Genomic DNA, 20,690 nt, shown 5'->3' with positions numbered 1-20,690 from the left:
CCTAAATAGCAAGTATTGTCCAGACACAGTCAGGGGCCTCGAGTGGCCGAGCGGTCTAAAGCGCTCTCCGTTACGGATCACTGCCATCTCACCTCTGTCTGTGTGTGTTCGAGTCTAGAATTCGGCTATCGTGGGTATGTGAGAAAGCTTGACAGTAGCTTCTCGGTGGTTCTTCCAGGGGTTTTCCTGGGTTCTTCCTACAACATTAATACTGGCCGCCATGCATAGTCTATCGTGTACTGAAATATGGCATTAAACCCCACAACAACAACAACCAGACACAGTCATAGATTTATTCATAGACGCGGTCAAAGATGTATTTTAGTCATTTCTGGTTGAAATTAAGATCCCTTCCTTTTATAACTCACTTATCCTCCGACATTCACAGGTTAAGGGTTGTATATACTGACCCAGTATCATATTTTTAAAACTAGGGCCAATCAACAAATGTATGCATCGATTTCGTTCTCAATGACTGTAGGCCAATGTAATCATTCAACAAACACCACGTACAATTTTAATGATGTTAAACTTGTTTCAATGCCACAAATTAGCTGCATCTTGAGCTTAAGAGAGCAAAGTAGACAATGATCAACGTTTCTAATTTGTCTAAACTTGTTTATTGCATATCAAACACACAAATAATGATATAGAACTGTATCAGTATCAGACACTACCTTCAACTGTAAGTCACCTTGAACATAATCTATCAAAATAAATTCCAGTTTTCTTTCAAACAAAAAGCTACCTCACATTTGGAACTTGTCCATTGCTCCACGGCATCACTGAAGTCAAACTGTACAGTATTACAGTTTTCTAGTTTAATCATCAAAAGCTCATGAACCCACTCTGTGATAGTTTCAGATGACTTAAAGCACTAAAACCACGTTCACAGTATGAATCAGTGTAATAAGACCAAGTACCGCTATATGCTAGCATGTTTGGTAAATGGTCTTTGTAGTGTTTGTTATTCAAATTCCAAAAGCCACTTTTGCATATACTTCAACTGATGGTTTCGCCAGTGTCCGTTCTTTTCTGGTGACTCTACATCAATTATCGGGTCACTTGCCACCTAAAGCTGCTCTCGGGTAGGTATTGACTGCTTTACTTCACTATACTGTTTGATCAAGACGTTTTCTTGAACATGATGATATTGGTCTCATACCCAGCACACCAACTGACATTACTGCCACCCTCTGGAGAGCTGTCATCAATTTTATCCAGGATGGCATCTATAAATGTATGTTTAAAATAGTCAGTGTCTTGCTTTCTTGTATAAATATGGTACGGTTGACTTTGAAGACGACCTTTCCTTATCAACTGTCCAATGACCAATTTGCAACTACCTTATATATGATCCAGATTCCATTTCACCAGATTAAAGTTAGTTTAAATCTTACTTACAGTGTGTAACCATACTCGCTTCAAGGTCTACCTTCTGAAATACCAGACACAATTCCGACACTATCGGCAGGACATCCATAAGCAGGTAAGCTGTTGCAATAAAGTCACACTGCTATGTATATCCATATTTCTTGTATCTCCAGGTACATGATTTTGTCTAATTTTTATATTTCTTAATCATGACTATAACGTGTTCAAATATGTTCAGTTCATTTTAGCCTTAGTGACTTGAATCAGTTAAGCGTAAAATTGTGCATATGATCTATAAATAGATATGTACGTACATTTTGACTATTGTTACTAACACGCTTAATAATAAGACTTAAATGGCGCCTATGGCGTAGTTGACTGATGTGATATTGATGTTTTGAGAATAAGTATATAGCTACCTGTTGGTTGCGCGAGGTCACGTAAATATGCTTCATTCGACGCCAGATCAATAATTTATGCTGTGACGTGTGGTCTATTACGAAGTACAGTCGCAATATACGACGTATATAAGAAGAAAATTAGGCAATCAGATTAATTCCTATTTTTGGTGTCATTCACACCTGATGTAGGTCTGCAGACGTGTTTTATGTTGTACTTAGATATTATTCGAGAGGAAAATCATTTATTTGGACTGTTCAGAGGAAATAGAAAATGCTCATTATTCGGACTATAATATTATTCTAGAACTGTTATAAATTATTCCAAGGAATTCTGCACAACGCCATCTTCACAACGTCCCGGTCCTTCGAGGACCAATACATTTCGTGAAGTGAAATTGATAAACTTTTCGTTTTGTTTGTGGACATTCACTGACATTTATAAGGACTATTTTGGATTCACTTAATAACACTGTAAATTCTTTTCACATTTGTCATTTATAACTTTGATAAGTAAATTGCTGTATACGTTATATAAAACTTGGTGGTTTTCCTTTATTTCTGTAACTTAAGTTTATGACCATAGTCTTAACAGTGCTGAGTCGTCTGTTTGTCATATCCTCTTGACTTAGCGTCTTTGTCAGTCGTAAAGAGCATGACGGGAGAATCCAATGATTAGTATACTGTCTGAGCAGCATGATAAACAAACAACCTGCACACTTCATGAACATTTTTGATTTTCACAGTTGGTTTATTAACCAAAGTCTGATAATCTAGTAGTACGGTTCGACGAGGCTTTGATAATATTCCTGTCAGTACACTCTGATAATTAATTAAAAAGCGACCTTATCAGCTTCTTGAGGTATGACAATTTCAAGCCTAGGAGGTGTAAAATGGTAGTTTAGTTGCATGAGATTGTCTCAAAGCATAAACCCAGGCAGCCCTACACCAGTGCCAGTCATGAATTTAGCCTCATCGATGCAAATACCCATTACTTTAGAGCTTGGTATTTTCTTTTACATCCATTGTCTGCGACAGTTCCTCATATATATCTTTCCCAGTTGCACTATGGACTTGTAGCTTGGATGCAAATTTAGTAGAGGATTAATAAATATATGGATGAAGCATCCTACTGTAAAGAACTAGTTTCATATTATACCCTATATTATTACTTTTATCACATCAACAACTAACAAATGAGGAGCTGATCATTTGACTGAACATTTTTACCAGCCAGTGATTAAAAGATTTATGTGGCTGACTTAAATTTACAGTAAACCTGTTTCCAGGTTTTCAACCCCATAACATTTGGACAATCTCGTTCCTCAGTAACTACATCAAACTCTAATTTGTTAAAAGTAATATCCTTTTTGGACATTCAAAATACAACTTTCATAGCAACTAGAGTGTTGGCCTCCTTTTCACGGACAACTTTATTCAATTATTTCTGAAATTCACCGGCCATAGCATCATCAATAACATAGGCCTTGCGGTCAGTGTTTGCTGAACATCGGCCAGTGAAATAGTTCTGAAATTGGTGTTATGTTTAGTCATATAAATCATTTATGCTTTATACAGAGACTACACGTCAAGATTTTGTGTGTGTGTAGGAATCGTATGCCAACCAGGAAAAGTCTTTCAACCATCAACCATGAAGCTTTCTCTTTTGATCTGATTTAATCTTGCTACTACTCTCATTTGATTTGGCCTGAATATCTAACATCGTATTATTGTTATTGGTTACTTTATTATAGTCGACTGATTTCATTGTTTGATTGAGAACCAGCATAGCTTATGATCGACGTGGCTTTGGATTACCTTACGCCATTGCTAGAACTGAGGTATTACTAATGAAGTGATTCTGAGAAAATAGAAGAGATAAGAATTGATTCGATTAGATCCACGGTCGTAGCTAATGAAAAAAGCTGTTATACAAGTGTTTATCAATAACCAAATCAACGCATTATTTACTCCGATCCCTGATTCATCTTTAACCTGCTTTTTATTGCTCTATCACCCACTACATGCATTTTAATGCGCTATCTGTGATATTCATGCTTCTATGGCGCAATGGAGCGTCCTTGACAGAAAAACTGAACATAGTTAAAATCCCCTTTTTGAAACATTACTGGAATTTTAAGATGTCAGATGTTTCCTCAACGAAGCTATTTTGAAACGGATTGCTTTTAAACAATAACATGTTTCTACTATTTTTCTTTTCTTCTCAATACGTTAAGATGCATTGTACATGCATGCTTTGCCAGAAGTTAAACAAAACAAAAAACAAAAATGAAAATGTATGTCTCCATTTCAATCAACTGATAATGGTTCCTACCAGATTGTTTGACACAAATTACTTTTGATAAAAAAAATGAAACTTCATTTGTGTTGCAACACAGGGTTCTAATATATGAATGTGTCATTCGTATTATAATAATATTCTAATCTAACGTATAATTTTTTAATATTAAATTTATTTAAAATGAAATTCCCAAGTTTAGATGCAACATGATGATTATAATGCCTTCTTCGAATATTAATTTAATTGTGTTGCACTGAAGAAAAGTACATCTAAAGGATCTGCATTTCAAAACCTTTAGTTTTATTTTTTAGCTTGTTTGAATTCATTCTAAGTGAATACATTACCAAAGTATTTAAACGAAACGAAAATAGCTAGTAGACTTTCAATCAGCTGATCAATGTTGTAACATCATTTGGAGACAAAAGTTAAATTTCATAAAATAAATCGCTTTTTCAAGCATTACTTCCATTCATTTATAGGTCTTGCATTCTTCATACACTAAAATATTTTCGAAGGGTCTGCTGTTCAAAAGAAACTTATTTCAGTAATTTTCTTTTGTTTTCTCTCAATCGCTTGATATCTTTTACATGTATACTAATGTTTACTGGAACGAAAAGAAAACTCAGGCCACATTTGTTTTATTTTTGCACAAGTTTTAAATGCGATTTTATACTTCACGAAAAAAGACTTTATTTGTTTTATAATGACCAGGGTTCTAGTGTAATATTGCTCGGTCTTAAATGTAATTAAAAATGAATCGCTTGAGTTTTGTTACAACATAGCTCTAATCGCTTCTTTAAACATTACTCCAATTATCTCAGCCACTCAGAAATTATTTCAGTTATTTGTTTTTGTTCCTAGTCTGCTAAGGTGCAATTCACATGTACATGTTGCCCTAATTAACAAAAGAAAAAACTACCGGTCTGCGTTTCGATCAGGTAATTAGGGGTCTGACATACGTTAAAGATAACAATACGATTTCAAGAAAAATATTTTTTCCTGTGGCAACTTGGCCTGGCCTTTAATTGTATGTTAAAATAAATAATATATTTTATTTAGCAACATAGTTCTATCCCTCCTCTTCACTTAAACTTTGACTTTATTTTATAATATCAGATCTCTACACAACCAAGTTATTTTTGAAATGATTGCTTTTCAAAAATAGCGAATTTGTGTGGGTTTTTTCTCAATCAATCAAGATGTATTCTTCATAGACGTAAAACTAAAACAACAACAATAACAACAAAATCCACACAAATCAAAACAATCAAGTATATATTTCAATCAACTGATACGGGTTCTAAACTGACTTTGAGATAGGTTTTCCGCTTGAGAAAAAAAAAGCCTCCTATTTTTTCCAACGCATACAGCGTTAAAATCTATGGGTGTGGTTTTCAACAGTGTCATATTTCAGTTATTTTTATTTTTTTCTTAGCTTATTAGGATGCATTGTACATGAATACCACCATTTCGTAAAAAAGGAAAATTACTAGTTTGCCTTTCATCAGCTGATCTATGTTGTGATATGATTTTTAGGTCAAGTTTAAATTTCGTTAAACATAACTTCCTATTTGCTGCAACATGACTTGTTACAAGTCGGTCATCTTAAATTATGTTACATAAATAAAGCGAAACACATGGGATTTGCAAATTTCAACAAACAACAGGTTTCCATAGAATACAAAGCGAAATTTCATATAATCAGTATTATGAATTAAAAACCATATAAACAAGTCGAATAGAATATAATGCTCTGAATGAATTCCAATAATCTTGATTGTTATGATGTACCAATCATCTTGATGCATCGCAACGATAAAACCTCAAATTTCTTGAAATGAATTCACATTCATCTCAAAATATTGTTTTAGTCCAAAACTATAAGGGTCAAGCACACAATTTAAATTAAACATATTACTTTTTTGAGGATTTAAAGTTTTAAATTTAATTAAGATAAATTGCCTCCTGTCTAATGCAACGTGCATCTAATCCCTTCATCAAACAATTATTAATTTTAAGCTGTGAGATCTTTTATTTCAACAAAGCTATTTTCAAAGTGATGCTTTTCTAACAACATGCTTGACTTATCTTTCTCTTCTTTAGTCAGATTAGATACATTCTACATGACACTTTACCAAATGTAAAATAAAATGATTTTGAGATCTTAAATTTAATTAAAATAAATTGCCTCATTTTTAAACGTAGCGTTGATAACTTTTTAAAACAATGCTCTATTTAGATTTTAAAGATGAAAAGCTACACTCCACAAAGTTATTTTCAAAGGAAATGCTTATCAAAAATATCTTATTGCTGTTATTTGTTCTTTTGTTCCGAGTCTGCGAATATGCAATCTACATCAATGCTTTACAGTCATAAAAAGATCAGGGGTTTTGCGTGATTTCGAGATACCATTTAAATTTCATAAAAAAATAAGTTATTGTTTGTTACAATACCGTTCTAATCACCCTCTTTAAACATAATGTTAAAAATGATTTTCATTGAATAATATGAAAAGTCTCAAAATTAATTATTCCTTTTCAGTAGGATCTAATAACCAATGTGCATTGAGATTTTTATATAAAAGATTCACATTATATTCATTATCTTTATGTAGGTCTCTTTGAATGTGCAGAGGGAACATCTTGATTTAGTCTACAATGATTTTCATATCCTTATTCACTGTAGGAGATAAAATGATCAGGCAGAGAAATGAGACAAATCGGGTGCATTTGTTTCTAATCAAAGAGATGCAAGTGGTCAGCGTATAACCGCTAGCCTATTTTGTTTTCTGGCTTGCGTCCACATCTTCGACAAATGCGTAGATTTTGCGAGTTTAGGCGATTCGGTGTCAACAAATACTTTATCTGTTCCTCGGGCACCGGTTTAATTAAGTTGAGAATTTTCAAGATACTTCCTTACACAATAATTATATTAAATCGGACTTCATTGCTGACTATATGTTCATTCATCACACATTATTTGCTTTTTTAAGATTAGCACGCAAACTAAGATCGTTTTCTTGAAACACAACAAGCTTATTTGAAATTCTCAAACTCGAAGATACATCTAACTGACTCTAATGACGAAAAGGAGCAACGACCAGTTGCTCATAGTTCAACCACTTTGCCAATGACTTGAGACAAAAACAGGTATTTAATGCGCTCATAACGACGTCTCACTACAAGGCGAGAACGAGCTAAGTATAACACCACATTAAAGGAGAATAACGATTACTAAAATTAACAAAAAGTGCAGTTGTACGCATATATCGTAGCAAGTTGATCCAAAACAAGAATTAATATTTATTAAGGGGTTAGACAATTGTATACAAATGTATCGTCTCTTCTAAGGCATGAGGTTCTACAATACAACCTAGAACAACTAAATTTGGCCCTGTACTAATTCATGATTCGGACAGCTTTGAAAATTCCTCTAATTTTATGGGTAGCCTATAAAAGTCCTTAAATTCAACTCAGACTTGAAAGCTCCCTAAATTTGGAACAGGTTTCTCTCTCTCTGAGACGATTATTGGAGGAACATTCACTGACTAATTTATCCCTATCACTGACAGATGTACCATTACTATCTGCTGTTTCAGAACCACCAGATACACTACACATTTCATTGTTACTTGGAAGATCAAGCGATACATAATTAGTTTCATCCTGATCTGAATCTGTTTCCTTAAAATTATATTTGGTTGCAATTCTGTCTTGGATACATCCGACTTGGAAGCTAGTTTATTTTGCTTAATATTAATATTATTTCATTGCATTGGTATTGCGCCAACAGGAAGCAGCAAATTTATTAGATATGTCTGTTTGAGTTCTTTGATCTTTGCAATTTGTACAACATATACTGAAATGTCCAGGTTTGGTTGGGCATTCACAAAGTAATAGCTAGTTTCGAAGCGTTCAGCAATTTTCACAAAGACACTATCCCCAGGCTGAAGAGTTGCCAATCATGCCTTTATGTCAAATGCCTTCTTCTGCTTTTGTTGGGTCATTTTATTAGGTCTTTTGGCTAATCAGTTCCGAATCAGTTCAAAACAGACTGGGTGTAATTGTGCAAATTTCCCGAGCCACTTACCTAATCTAATCCAAATAAGAGGTCAATGGTTAGATGTGTATCTCTTCCAAACATGAGACAAAATGGCGTCTGGGTTGTAAATTCGTGGCGCGTACAATTATATGCAAGAACTAATTGTATTAGGTAGCTTTTCCAATCCTTTTCTGATCCGGATTGACATCCCAACTTGTCTAACAGTGTCATTTTCCCTCGCTCACACATACCGTTGCCCATTAGATGATAGGTTATCTTGCCAGACTTCTTAATTCTAGTAATTTACCCAATTCTTCAATGACCTAACTTTCAATGTTTGCGCCTAGGTCTGAATGAAGATGCTGGGGGGATATTGTAATGCCCTATCAAACCATTAAATTGATCCCCAGCTGTAGTTTTGACTGACTATTTTCTTTCAGAATGGCCTTTGCATACCAGGTGAAACGATTAGTAATAACCATTATATTTGTGTAGTTTTTCTTAGAAATCTCAAGTCTCAAGAAATCAATGCAAACGAGTTCCAGTGGCTTTTGTGGTCATTGTGTTGAGGAGTGGTGCTCGAACATCCAGTCACGATTTTCTAAGCAATCAACCAAGGCATTTCTGTATCAATATTTCAGCATCTTTGCTGCACGTGGTCGGTAGAATAATTTTCTTAGGACAGCAAGTGTCCTGGCTTGACCTAAATTATTGCAATCATCGTGCAAGTGCGGGGGGGCGGGGTAACATCCTAGGGGCGAGTCTTGGGTAGTAACAGCTGCAGTTGTACATGGTCATTATCATTTGTCTTCCTGTATATAACACCTCTTAGCATGCATACATTGTCAAAGGTCCTAACTAATGCTAAATGTTGTTTCGCTATGTCATTGCGGCAACGCCAGTATTGGAGTCAATGTTATCAGTACCAGCAGCAGATAGGCAAAGGCTTTCCTCAAATGGCTGGAAAATATTTAACTTGCATAGAGCGTGTAAAGGTCTCTTTGTAAAGGTTGTCATCGCTGCTTGTCTTGCTCCTTACAATGGGCAACCTAGAGAGGCCATCCGCATCCAATGTCCTGGATCCTGGTCTCTAATTGTCAAAATTGTAAGCAGCTAGAGCTTTCAAGCATCGATTGCCAGTTGCATCGTTGGCTGATGCAATAACGTACGTGAGCGGATTATGTCCGAGTACACAGTTAAATACTGTCCATAATGGTAATCATTGAACTCCACTTTAATGAAAGGAAATCCAGCCTACACGCTGACTTATTTCGCTCACTTTTTGATAAACCTCTGCATACCAAGAGTTATGTATATCTGTTTTATTTAAAGTCTTGTCCATTATGATATATTGTAAGAGCCATTTTGTAAAGAACATATTATTAGCTAATTCTTCAATGAGATTGTGGATAATATTTTAGGATAATTATCACTTGTAGGAAAACATATTTTCCTTGACTTGAGTTCATGACATTTGTATTCCCTGGGCTGCTTCGTGTATCTCGTGTTCTTAAGTAAAATATTAGCAAAAGACTTGAAGTGGTATACAGCTTACAATGTTCTGGAAATGTACCTTTGACCCTCATCTTGGTTCTATGATTGTGTCTTAGGTGTAATATTAAGATTTTTTACATCAGAAGTACCCATTACTATATGAACATCTATAATATAAACAGTCTTTTATTTGTGTTCATGTATAGATTACGAAGATTTATTTATTTAAATTATTTATTGGAAATGTAATGTGCTCATTGATACTGTCGGGCTCCATATCTATAAGATCTGTTCATTTATAGTTTGCGAGGATTTATGTATCTAAACTATTCATTTGAATCGCAGGGTGCTCATTGATACTTTAGATCCAAATCGCTATTTTAGAATTATTGTGCATTCATAGAAGACATTTTGGATTGTATCACATCAACACCTTTAAGATTTCATGTATCAGAACATTTAAGATCGGAATTTATTCTGAACACCAGTATAATTAATTCGGAAGACTATACTTTTGGATTTGTGACAGAACGTGTATGACTAGTTGATGTATAATTCTTAATACCGTACGTTCTTTTTAAATGGTCAGTTTGTATTCTAGGAAAATAATTTATTTATTGAAATTTACAAACTGTTTTTGTTTGTTTTCTTTCTGTTACTTAATTTAGGACTAGAAGCGTGCATCTGCAATCAGATTAAGATTTTCCTTGATATGGCTAATGTCAGTGTTGTATGTCTACAACATCAAACTCAATTTTAGCAATCAAAGATTTTTGATTTTCACTTTGTTAATGAAAGTAACGGGGTTATAAGAACAGCAAAAATAGTCAGATGCGCCTCACTAATATACATTTTAAAGTAATATAAAGCGATGTCAAAGCCAATTATTCCTTCTCAGTTGTTTAATAATTTCTCTAGCGATTAATTTCGTTTCGGAAAACAGCATCCTAGATGATCTATGCTAACTTGGTCTTCGTGACTCAATACTCCACCAACCCTTCTATCACTTGCTCCAACAGATATGTTAAATGCTTGAAGTTTTGAGCTAAAAGAACTAGTGCACATAAAAGTATGTCCTTTGATTTATCAAAATCCCTTAGACATTTGTCAGACAAGTGAAACTTGAATTTCTCAATCAACTTATTTGTGACGGGTTCAATAAGTATTGGAAAATCTGAGCAAATTTTCCATGAATATCCAGCCATACCCCAAATTCGCATCGGCTGCTCTTCGTTGATAGGCATTGGGGATTCAGAGATAACACTGACCTTAACATCAATAGGTTTAACCTAACGGCGTCTCATAATATGTCCTTAAAATGTAATGCAAGTATGGCAAACTCACTTTTACTTAAATAGTCGAATTTGCATCACTGAGTCTGTCAAAGAATCTCGTATGGTGTCCAAGTGATATGTCCAGGTATCGTTGTAGATTATGATGTCATCGATGTGAGAGTCACAATTATTTAAACCAGAATGTATGTTCGTTAAATGCTGGAATGTTGACCGAGAATGTTTAAAAAAGACTTCATCACTTTATATTAACAAGGTTCATTTGGAGTTGTCGAAATGTTCTTTGCTCATTCCTTCAGTGGAATTTGCCTGAAGCCTTTCCAAAATCCATCCTTTGGGGCATATTTCGTATTTCCAATTTTGTCAAAGCAGTTGCCAATTCATGGCATTGAAAATGAATCCATTTTTATGACTATGCTGACTATCCGATAATCATAACGCATGTAAAAAGTACTGGTTTTGGCATAAAAATACATGGCGAACTAAAGTTGATTATACTTCGTTCTGTGTAATCATTCTCCAGCAAATATTGAATTTCGTTTTTTAAACATTCCTGTATGAGAGAATTTATCATACATGGATGATGTTTCACAGACGTAGAATCTACAATTTAAACGTCATGGTAAATTGTATTTGTTCGCCTTGGAATAACTGGAAACAATCGCTCATATTCACTTTATAGTTGTTTGAGTTGTCTCCTTTCTTGCTGCTATTGATGTGAAAGTTTCTGGTCCATATTGTTTAATATTTCTATAATTCGAAGACTGGTTAGACCAAAGTCACTACAATCGGAATGCATTCCATTATTTTAATCCTTGCTGTAGACCAATTGCAACTAAATTTATTTATTTACTAACAGGACTCGTTCTAACAAAATATTCCTTTAACATGTTTATATGACAAGGTAATTTCTGTTTCCTCTTCCTCGGAATGTTAATGATATAAAATAAGTTACTTGCTTCTTTTCGATTGTATAAGGATCATAATATTTAGCCTAATGAGAATATTGAGGTACAACTCCATAATGATCAAGTCAATAATCAATAAATGCCTCATTGACTTACTTGAGCAAAAATCAAACGCAAGAACACGTCAAGGTTCACGTCGCTGTTAAATTGAAATCTGTCGCCTCTGACCGAAACATTGTAAGATCATTTGCAGTCAAATACTTCATCCGTGGCAGTGGTATACGTTTATAGTGTCCTTGAGGACTAAAGCAAAGCCTCTGCAGGGTTGACAAGTGATGTTCCTTTTTTTTGGTCTCATTTGTATTCCAATAAATGTATCTGTTTAATGATTCTGGTAAAGCTACAATAAGGAGTACAGCATTATATTTATTGATTAAAACTGTTGTTGAATGCGTAACGTATTATTATTTTAGTTTTCAAATTAAGCTTGTATTAGAGTCCAATAAATTAACTGAGATGGAATGAAAAGGGCATTTTTAGATCACGTTTCATATACATGTCTTTTTTTCAGGCTCAGACGTTCCTAAAGGAGAGAACAAAATGGCAGGCTATGAGTCACTGAAAGTTTTCCAAATGCCTCTTTGCCTGATAGAAACAGGTTCAGATGGAAAACTCAATATTTACCAGGATGTACTCACTGAAATCAAACGAATTGATCGCACTTTGAATATTGTTTGCATAGCTGGACCATATAGAACTGGAAAATCGTACCTACTTATCAGATTGGCTGGATGTAGCAAAGGTAACAGTGGTATTAAATTGTCGTTTAATATTCTTGCTATCAACACATTATCATAATCAATAGAAGTAATGTAAATCACGGAGAAACGAAAGGAATACACAAGAAAAGTAACATCACGATCTAATTAAGATCCATAATATCCGAGACAAAAGCTTTTTTACTCTTAGAGGCAAAACGCGAGCTAGTATTAGTGTTACTTGTAACTTCTTTCTCAGCAATAATTATCACTTACGAACTCGTACAATATCTTGCACATATGTACATGAGTAGTAGTAAAGTGGGATTGTCCTAAGTCAAGGAGCAGAACTGCTTTAGGTAGACCCGGTACATCTTTCAGCAACGGGTTTAAGGTAGACCTCTGGCGGTCATAGTATCATAGCCCTATGTAGAAGACTATCACCAACCGGCCAAGTAAACCGGCAGCGTTTATTTGATAATGTCACGGAGAAATGGAAGCGTCATTGGGAAGGCAGCGTGAATGAGAGGAGTACCGTAGCGATGAAGCAATTACATTTCCTTTTGAATGGTCATGTGACTATTCTGCAAAGTAGCTTGAGGACTACATAAAACCACCAGAACCCCTTCATACCTTATTTCCAGTGTCCGCCAACATTTATCAAGTCGCCTCGTAATGACAGATCTTACAATGTAGGACTGGACCCCAAGTCCTTACCATACTCTATGTGAATATTCCATCTCGCCCCATTCATAATTACCCAGCGAGAAGGTTTTCACGTCACTGAAAAAGTATTATTGGATCATGTAAATATAAACGAGAACCCGCACGTAACTGGTCTGGTAGGATTCATAAGTCTGCGAAACGCGCTATCGGCGACAGGCAGAGCGAGATGCAGTTCTAGAGGAATTCTCATCTGCAACTAGTTTTGTTAGGATCTTTGCGCGGGCCATGTCTTCGTATTGGGTGATTGATGTCTCTGGATGAGTAGGTTGAGATAAAACTTTAATTATTCATCCTTGTTATGTATATGTAATTGAATTGTTTCGATTGTTCGTTTTTTAAAAAATAATTTCATTACATGCTATTGCAATGTAATATTGTTTACTGGCTTTGATATTGTCCACAATAGAGTTCAGTTCTGTTTGACATTTTATATTTTTTTATTTTCGATGTAATCAACTAATAACAGAATCATTGTATATAGTTGTTGACCTTGTTTCAAAATCAGTGAGAGTTTTAGTAAACAATATTTTCGTATTTTTGTGTATTAGCCTTCTCAGAGTAAGAATAATTAAGTTGAGTCAACGTCATACCTGGACTACATGATATCAAGCATGTGTCAAATGATAAACAGACTTCTATTTTTTCCAGAAGGATGAACTACTGAACCCCATACTGGAATCTGTTTTGCGTTTTAGTTAGTCTTATAAATGATATTATGATAAGAATTGTATCCGTCGTGCTATAAAACTTAAGACGTAAAGTTGTTTCATGGTATGTCCAGTTTGAGCAGAGTTTTTTTTCTTCTTCAAATTGTTGAATTCAATTGATTGTTTTTCCTGGAAATATAAAAGTGTTCTGATAATTCTTGAATAAAGACATTTACTGGCATTTATAAGAATTTTTAAAAATCTGGAATAACATTATCTGTGATTCTTAAAGAGACTGGTGACATATCAGTACAACGCTGACTATTACAGACGTCATCGCCTTCTATCTTGGATTTCATCGGGAATTTAACTGAGATTTACTTAGAATATTTTTCATTGATAGGAATTGTGTTTTACTTCTTGGATTACTTTTGGATTTAATTCGCAAAACCGTAACACCTTTTTTTCTCATTTATCAGTTTGTATTCTAGGGAAATAAATTATGTGTTAAATTTTACAAAGCTTGTTGTCTTCACTCGTTTCTGTTGATTTTTTAAAAGCATAGACTAGTAACAATCCTTGACTGCAGGATTTAATATAAGACACTTGGCACGGACTTAAAGTAATTTCTCTAGACGCACTCGTTCGATAGTTGAAATAGATGTAGCTGTGTCCCTGGATAACAATGATCCGCATAAAACACGGTCATTGAAACCTCCGCCGACCAGCTCGTCAATGTTTTGAAATATTTGTGTCATCGATCCCGGATCTCGATAAAGTATGTAGAGGGTGCTTAGTACCAAAAGTGAGATGTGGCGAAGGATATATTTTGTTTTTCAAAGAATCGGTTCTTGCGACTCCTGATTTGGGTGAGCGTGGGTTCGTCATCGTATATCCACTGCAGGGACATTATATAGAATTCCTGCGTTGTTGTTATATAAACAATCATGCAATGGCTACGGCAAAAGTGCAGTTATACCCAGCTGCTTTGGCTAGGCCTTGAATGGTCAGGGAAATCCCACTGATTGACAGCTATCTGTCCGTGATCTCATCCCATCAAAGCTGATATCGGGACGCGTTTACGACAGGCTGGTGAAGTTGCTTGTGCACCAGCAGGCAGAAAGTGTGTGTTTCCAATACAGTCTCATATTCTCAGTTACCAGGCTTCTCAGCCTTGGCTTTGCTATTTTGCAACGGGTTCCAAAATTGGTGAACGTGGCCAAGGTGGCGGTGGCCTGCACATCGAAGTGAAATGATGCGCGCGAATTCAGATTGTTGCGCACGATCCATCGCCGTAAAGAAAAAATACAAGCGTGCGCATGGAACGCTGTTGTTGTTGAGTAAAAAAACATTACGGTCTCTGTCGGTCTGCAGAAATAGAAGCAACGCGCGCTTGGACCTAATGTTCTACAATCAGTCCAGCACACTCCAGGCGCTTTAGCAGGCACCAAAGCTGTTACATCGGCCTTTGTCCCATACTGGTGTGAATCAAACTGCGGGGTTCAGTTCTGTTGCGAGCGTCTGTAGGTATCTTTCGGCATGATGATTGTTTGGGGAAGGCAAGATTTTAAGTCATATTAAATCAGTAGACTACAAGTAATTGACAGACACGTGGCTACCCAGGAAGAGACTTATTCATCCACATTATGTCGCATTGTGGCGTTATGGCTTTAATTTCAAGCTTCATCAATGTCATCGTTATTCTTTTTGTGCCCTCTTTCTGGTCGTCCAAGTAATTCACCTCAGCATCTTTATCTCCGGCGTACATTTTTTGCACACACGTCTTGATGGGTAATATCTTACTTTGTGATGGTATTTGTAGGTCGAGTAGGGTAGGCTATGTTGTGCAGCTCCCGCCTGGTAGCATCCTTAGCCTGGATGATGATGAGGTTACCTAGCTGCTGTAATGTGTGGCTCTTAGGTGAGTTGCATTAAGTAACTCATATAGGGTACAACGGTAAATTATACGTTAAAGTGGTCTATTGGATTAACATTGAAGGTAAATGTTAACATTGTTACGGAAGACCGCAATATTAGCCAATTTTTGTACTTGCATGAACGGTCCGTAGGTTAATGTGGGAGGCATTGTGGTGCATCAGTGGGATTAACATTAAGATGTATGTTAAAATGCGTGCGTCACTTGAGGGCGGAATGAGATATCCTTCACAATATTAAATTCTTGTTTTGATTGAAACTTTTTTTTAACATAAATGCAGTAGGTTAGCTCTGTATAGGCACATCGTAGAAAAATGAAAATTGTAATGCTCAAACGTGTTGATTCAATCAAACACTCCACATATAATATCCGGCAACTGCCATTTGACTACTCCAATATGCCTCATATGCTATCCAGCAATTACTTTTTTATTACAATCCATAACATTACATATTGTGTCCAGCACACGCTTGTTGGTTATATACCTTATTCTAAGTCGTACGTTCTCGTGTTTTCTAACAAAGTCATTCAAATACATCCTTCCCTCACGAGGTGAAGGTGATGGAGAGAAGAATGAAGTATCTCACGCTATGGATGATTGACACAGTACCCAATCTTGACGCTGTTGCTGATGTAGAATTAAAGTGTGAGCGTCTCAGATTGGAGGTTTAGCACCTGGATATCCGGATCAGTCAAAGTAAAACCCAGACTGTTGATGCAGGATTTTCATCAGGGCAGGTTAACGGTTCTAGGCTTTGGCCTGAGTCTGGGAAAGGACTGTATAGTGCATCGTCTGGGCTGTAGAAGTAGCTGGTGTTGAAGTCAACGTAGGAGCTGCTTATTACATTACATGTGAGGTACACCTCGATGGTTGTATGTGATCTGCAAAATGCCTGGTGAGACTTGGATTGTCAGGTTGAGTACGGCGTCCACAAATTAATGTTATGATATCTGAGGTGAGATTGTGGCCCCGTAAAGGGTGAGATCGTTGTTGCGGATGCTCAACTGGGTGCCGCCTGACCCCAGGGCAGTGATCTGCCACCTGACCTCTTTGCTGATGGCAACTGTTTCCTAGGTACCGAATCGACTTCTATATCTCTTCGACCTCGAAGAACAGGAGCAGTTTGTTGACCGACATGCCGCCGACTTGCACCAAACTAGATCTATGCGTTTTGAAATTGCCTGTTGGTAATAATCACCCAGCTACTGGTATGCTACCATGACCGCCAAAGGGCTGCCACAACGCACCTCATAACGATGCCCGTGGACTTCGAATGCATAGTGTTATGTATGATATCACCACCACCCACTTAACTACTATGGCATTGATTATTCCTGAGGTACCAACTGTAAGAACGTATGCCTCTTCTCACTACGAAAACGATTTTTACTAACGTTTCCCATAACGTGCAATATGCTGACTCATATATATTGCATATGTGATGACTGTGTTTATTAATTACACGTTTGTTTTGTTGTTTTTTGTGTGGTTTTATTTTGTTCTTTTTTGCTTGTTGGTGCTGGCGTGTTATAATGCACGATGTTTGTATAAGTAATCGTGCTAAAGAAGTGTTATTATTTCAGCGGTATATTAGCATAAAACTTACAGTAAAAGACGCAATTCCTCACTATTGGGAAAGTGTACCACATGCAGTTTAATACCTGTAACGGTTTTTGACCGTATGGTACTGTATTTCTCTGACACATTTCAATACAACAACCCCAGACACTTTTGACACTTTATTTGTTAAAGACACCGTATCCAATAAACTGGGTGAAACAAATAACAGAGTCATACCTTTGTATGCACACTATTACAGATTTATTCATGATTAAAAGAAAAAATAAATATACGACAGTAAATCCAATATTCAGCAATCACATAGATTCACGGAAATGCTTCATGGAGGTGTGGATGTTAACGTTGACTATGTGTCAGAAGTTGGGGTATTTTCGTGTACGGTCGATTTATATACTTGCTTAAAGTTACTGATGTGCAGAGAAATTATCACCAACTTTCTGTATATGTGTGTCGTGAGTCCTACTTATTTTATCATTCCTCAGCGAATGTGTGAATGGGGGAGGGGTCCTATTGAGAAGAGTCTCGTTATTCGTATAATTGAAAATATTGGGCAGTCTTGGGCAGATAAAGACTTTAACACCTGAAATGTTTGCAATTATGTTAACTGAATTTATAAGACTGAAATAGACCAGCAGATACATTGTGTCCTGTGATTGTTTCCAATACAATAAAGAGCTGTGTCCTTTGAAAAGCGTCTTGAATGACTACTACTTGAATTTTTGGATGTGGTATCATTATGAAAATTATGTTATCCAGAGGTACGCACAAAAGTTCATCAGATTGAGAGTTTCAGTCAGAAAGTATGGCATGTGAAGATAAATATAATTTATTCAGTGATGATACATATATTCATAAAATTAAATATGCATGATATAAGCAGATTAGCTAAATATGTCTTAAAGGTTTATAACCATAACAGTAATTCCAGAATAAATATTAAATAAATTAATTGAGTAACTGAAATCTAAAATTAAATTAGACGCCATGTCTTGCTATGTTTGGCATTTTAACCTGACAGTTGCATGCATCGTACATACCTAAGGAATCTGGACTTCAGACGATGTTATCTTATGACTTGTGGACTTACTTGCTGGCTGTCGATTCGATCTTTATTGGGTCTTAAGTAGCAGAAATTTTGCTGAAAAACCGACGACGGTTGGATGACTGTTGGAAAAGTATTGGACATTATAGAACTTGGAATTTTTTTGTTGAAAACTCTTAACTCAACTTGAGACTGGAAATCTGTGCATAAAGAATAATCATTTGTAACTTAAAATATATATATTTTTTTAAAACTATCATTAGGGGAAAATACTTTATTAAAAATGAATCCAAAATGCATTACTGAACCGCATTTTGGCAACTCATATCGCCCTTGTTACGGGTGTAATATACTGGACCTGTCCTGCGCAAACTCAGTGAAATAAACATCAATTTCACGGGCCTACAAACGGCTACACACAGACCAAACGAAACCCAGTATTTTCTATAAGAAGCAATGATATACATATATCAATTAAATATCATCTCTGGTAACTAAACATTAGTTCAGGAATCGCCTCTGATTTATACAACTTCTTATATCAAACTTGCAAATGCTTCCTTCGAAATCGTCAGTCGGCCATACATACATGTACATGGATCCGTTGTCTTCACTTGAGATTATCAAAGGTGTGTAGATCTATGTCCGCCATTTTGATTCCCTAGTCACGCATACTGACAGCCAACAGTGTTCTCGCGAGATAGTTATGAAAGCACGTTTCATTTTGTGCGCAAGCATATCCTATTATATTGCATTATATTAGGCATTCAACAATACAAGACCGATTTATGACTTTCACCATTTTTTCAAATAATGCAACACTTAAATCTTAAATTATCCTCATTATTATTTCATAAACAAATAGATCCACCAAGAAAGAGTTACATGAACACATGGATACACAAAAAATGAATGACATTCAATTTTCATTGGCTGAAATCAATCATTTAGTTATCGTTAAAGTTAAAAAAGCCAATGGTTAATATATAAGTTCATAATGTAAAGCATTTCAAGAATACTCTATTTTGATATTTAACACAAAGGCATATTCCTTTAGGTACACATTTCATTTTAATACACTGACGATGAAACATCCTTGAACAGTTGTCTTAATCAATGAGTATAATCTTCCGTCCATCATCATCTCCAGCAGAAATACAATTGTTTTGAACGTACTAATTGAAATTAGTTTGTCGACATTTTTGCAACAAGCACTTAATTTCTCGAAAATTATTTGTGCATAAAAATAATAAGCAATCTATGTAATGTTGATTCCGTTGCAGATACTGAATCCTGAAGATCATTGTCCGAAAATATTCTTTCAAGATGGCAATTTTGGGGTCACCATTGAAATGTTCAAACATCAATGTTTTGCGACTGTAAGAAATAACTACATTTATATTTGATAATTAGTAATATGCATGATTGCTGTACAACTTCACTATTCCGTCTTCAAACATTAGCCAGGGAACTTCCAGCTTTATTTTAAGGGGTACTTAATATGAAGTATAATATATGTATAATTTCGATGAAGTAAATATTATTGCCGACTATTAAATAAGATTTTTATCTTTAATAAACATATTGAACAAGTCTTGTTTGGGAAGCAACATTACGGTGCAAAATGCGCGCGTTACATTGTGGTCATTTGCATACACAGTCATGACGTATGTGAAAACAACCTATTGTGTGTAATCAGCCGATAGCTTTGACAACCCTTATAAGTCTTAACTGTAACATTTTTCTTCCTATCTGAGAAATGTAGATGTTAAAAAAATCATGTGTGTAGTGTAGTAATAATGGTGATCATATATGTTGTAGATTATAGTGTTTCATGAACTTTCATTCTTTACCGCAAAGACTAGAATAGTCCGCTGTTCCATATTCTAATCCTTTACAATACATCCTAATCAATATTAAAACTGAACAAACCTACGTACATCTATTTCAGTGCTGAGTCCAAATTTATTGATCATAGCTGGATGTTTTGTTTTGTATCGTTTGATATGGTAGTAAAGGGGAATAAGAATAATTTCATGTGGAATTGTCACATACAAATTCAGTCCATAATCATGAAATTTCCTAGAATCGAGAAACTACCAAAATCTATTCATTCCAGATCAAATGGAAAAGTTGATGCAATGCACATTCATTCACTAGATGACTCCAAATTTCAATTTTAACTCGACA

The 20,690-nt window shown here is 35.5% G+C and overlaps 1 protein-coding gene across 10 annotated transcripts in view; it reads left to right on the top strand.

Annotated features, from left to right (window-relative positions):
* Positions 1 to 20,690, top strand: part of LOC149797357 (guanylate-binding protein 7-like) — a 103,441-nt gene that overhangs the window by 13,902 nt on the left and 68,849 nt on the right. For 9 of the 10 annotated variants that reach the window (XM_089962125.1, XM_089962123.1, XM_089962118.1 and 6 more), the window contains 2 exons: positions 1,407 to 1,489; positions 12,381 to 12,611. In XM_089962125.1, coding sequence (XP_089818251.1) covers positions 12,410 to 12,611 — 202 coding nt within the window. In that variant the 5' untranslated portion in view covers positions 1,407 to 1,489; positions 12,381 to 12,409. Of the gene's footprint in view, positions 1 to 1,406; positions 1,490 to 12,380; positions 12,612 to 15,809; positions 15,862 to 20,690 lie in introns of those variants that run through there. The other variant, XM_089962128.1, reaches the window with a different exon arrangement.

The sequence above is a fragment of the Sinohyriopsis cumingii genome, chromosome 6 (assembly GCF_028554795.1).
Source record: "Sinohyriopsis cumingii isolate HCF-2022 chromosome 6, ASM2855479v2, whole genome shotgun sequence".
Classification (NCBI taxonomy): domain Eukaryota; kingdom Metazoa; phylum Mollusca; class Bivalvia; order Unionida; family Unionidae; genus Sinohyriopsis; species Sinohyriopsis cumingii.
The sequence above is the reverse complement of the archived record's forward strand: the minus strand, read 5'-3'. Positions and strand labels throughout refer to the sequence as shown.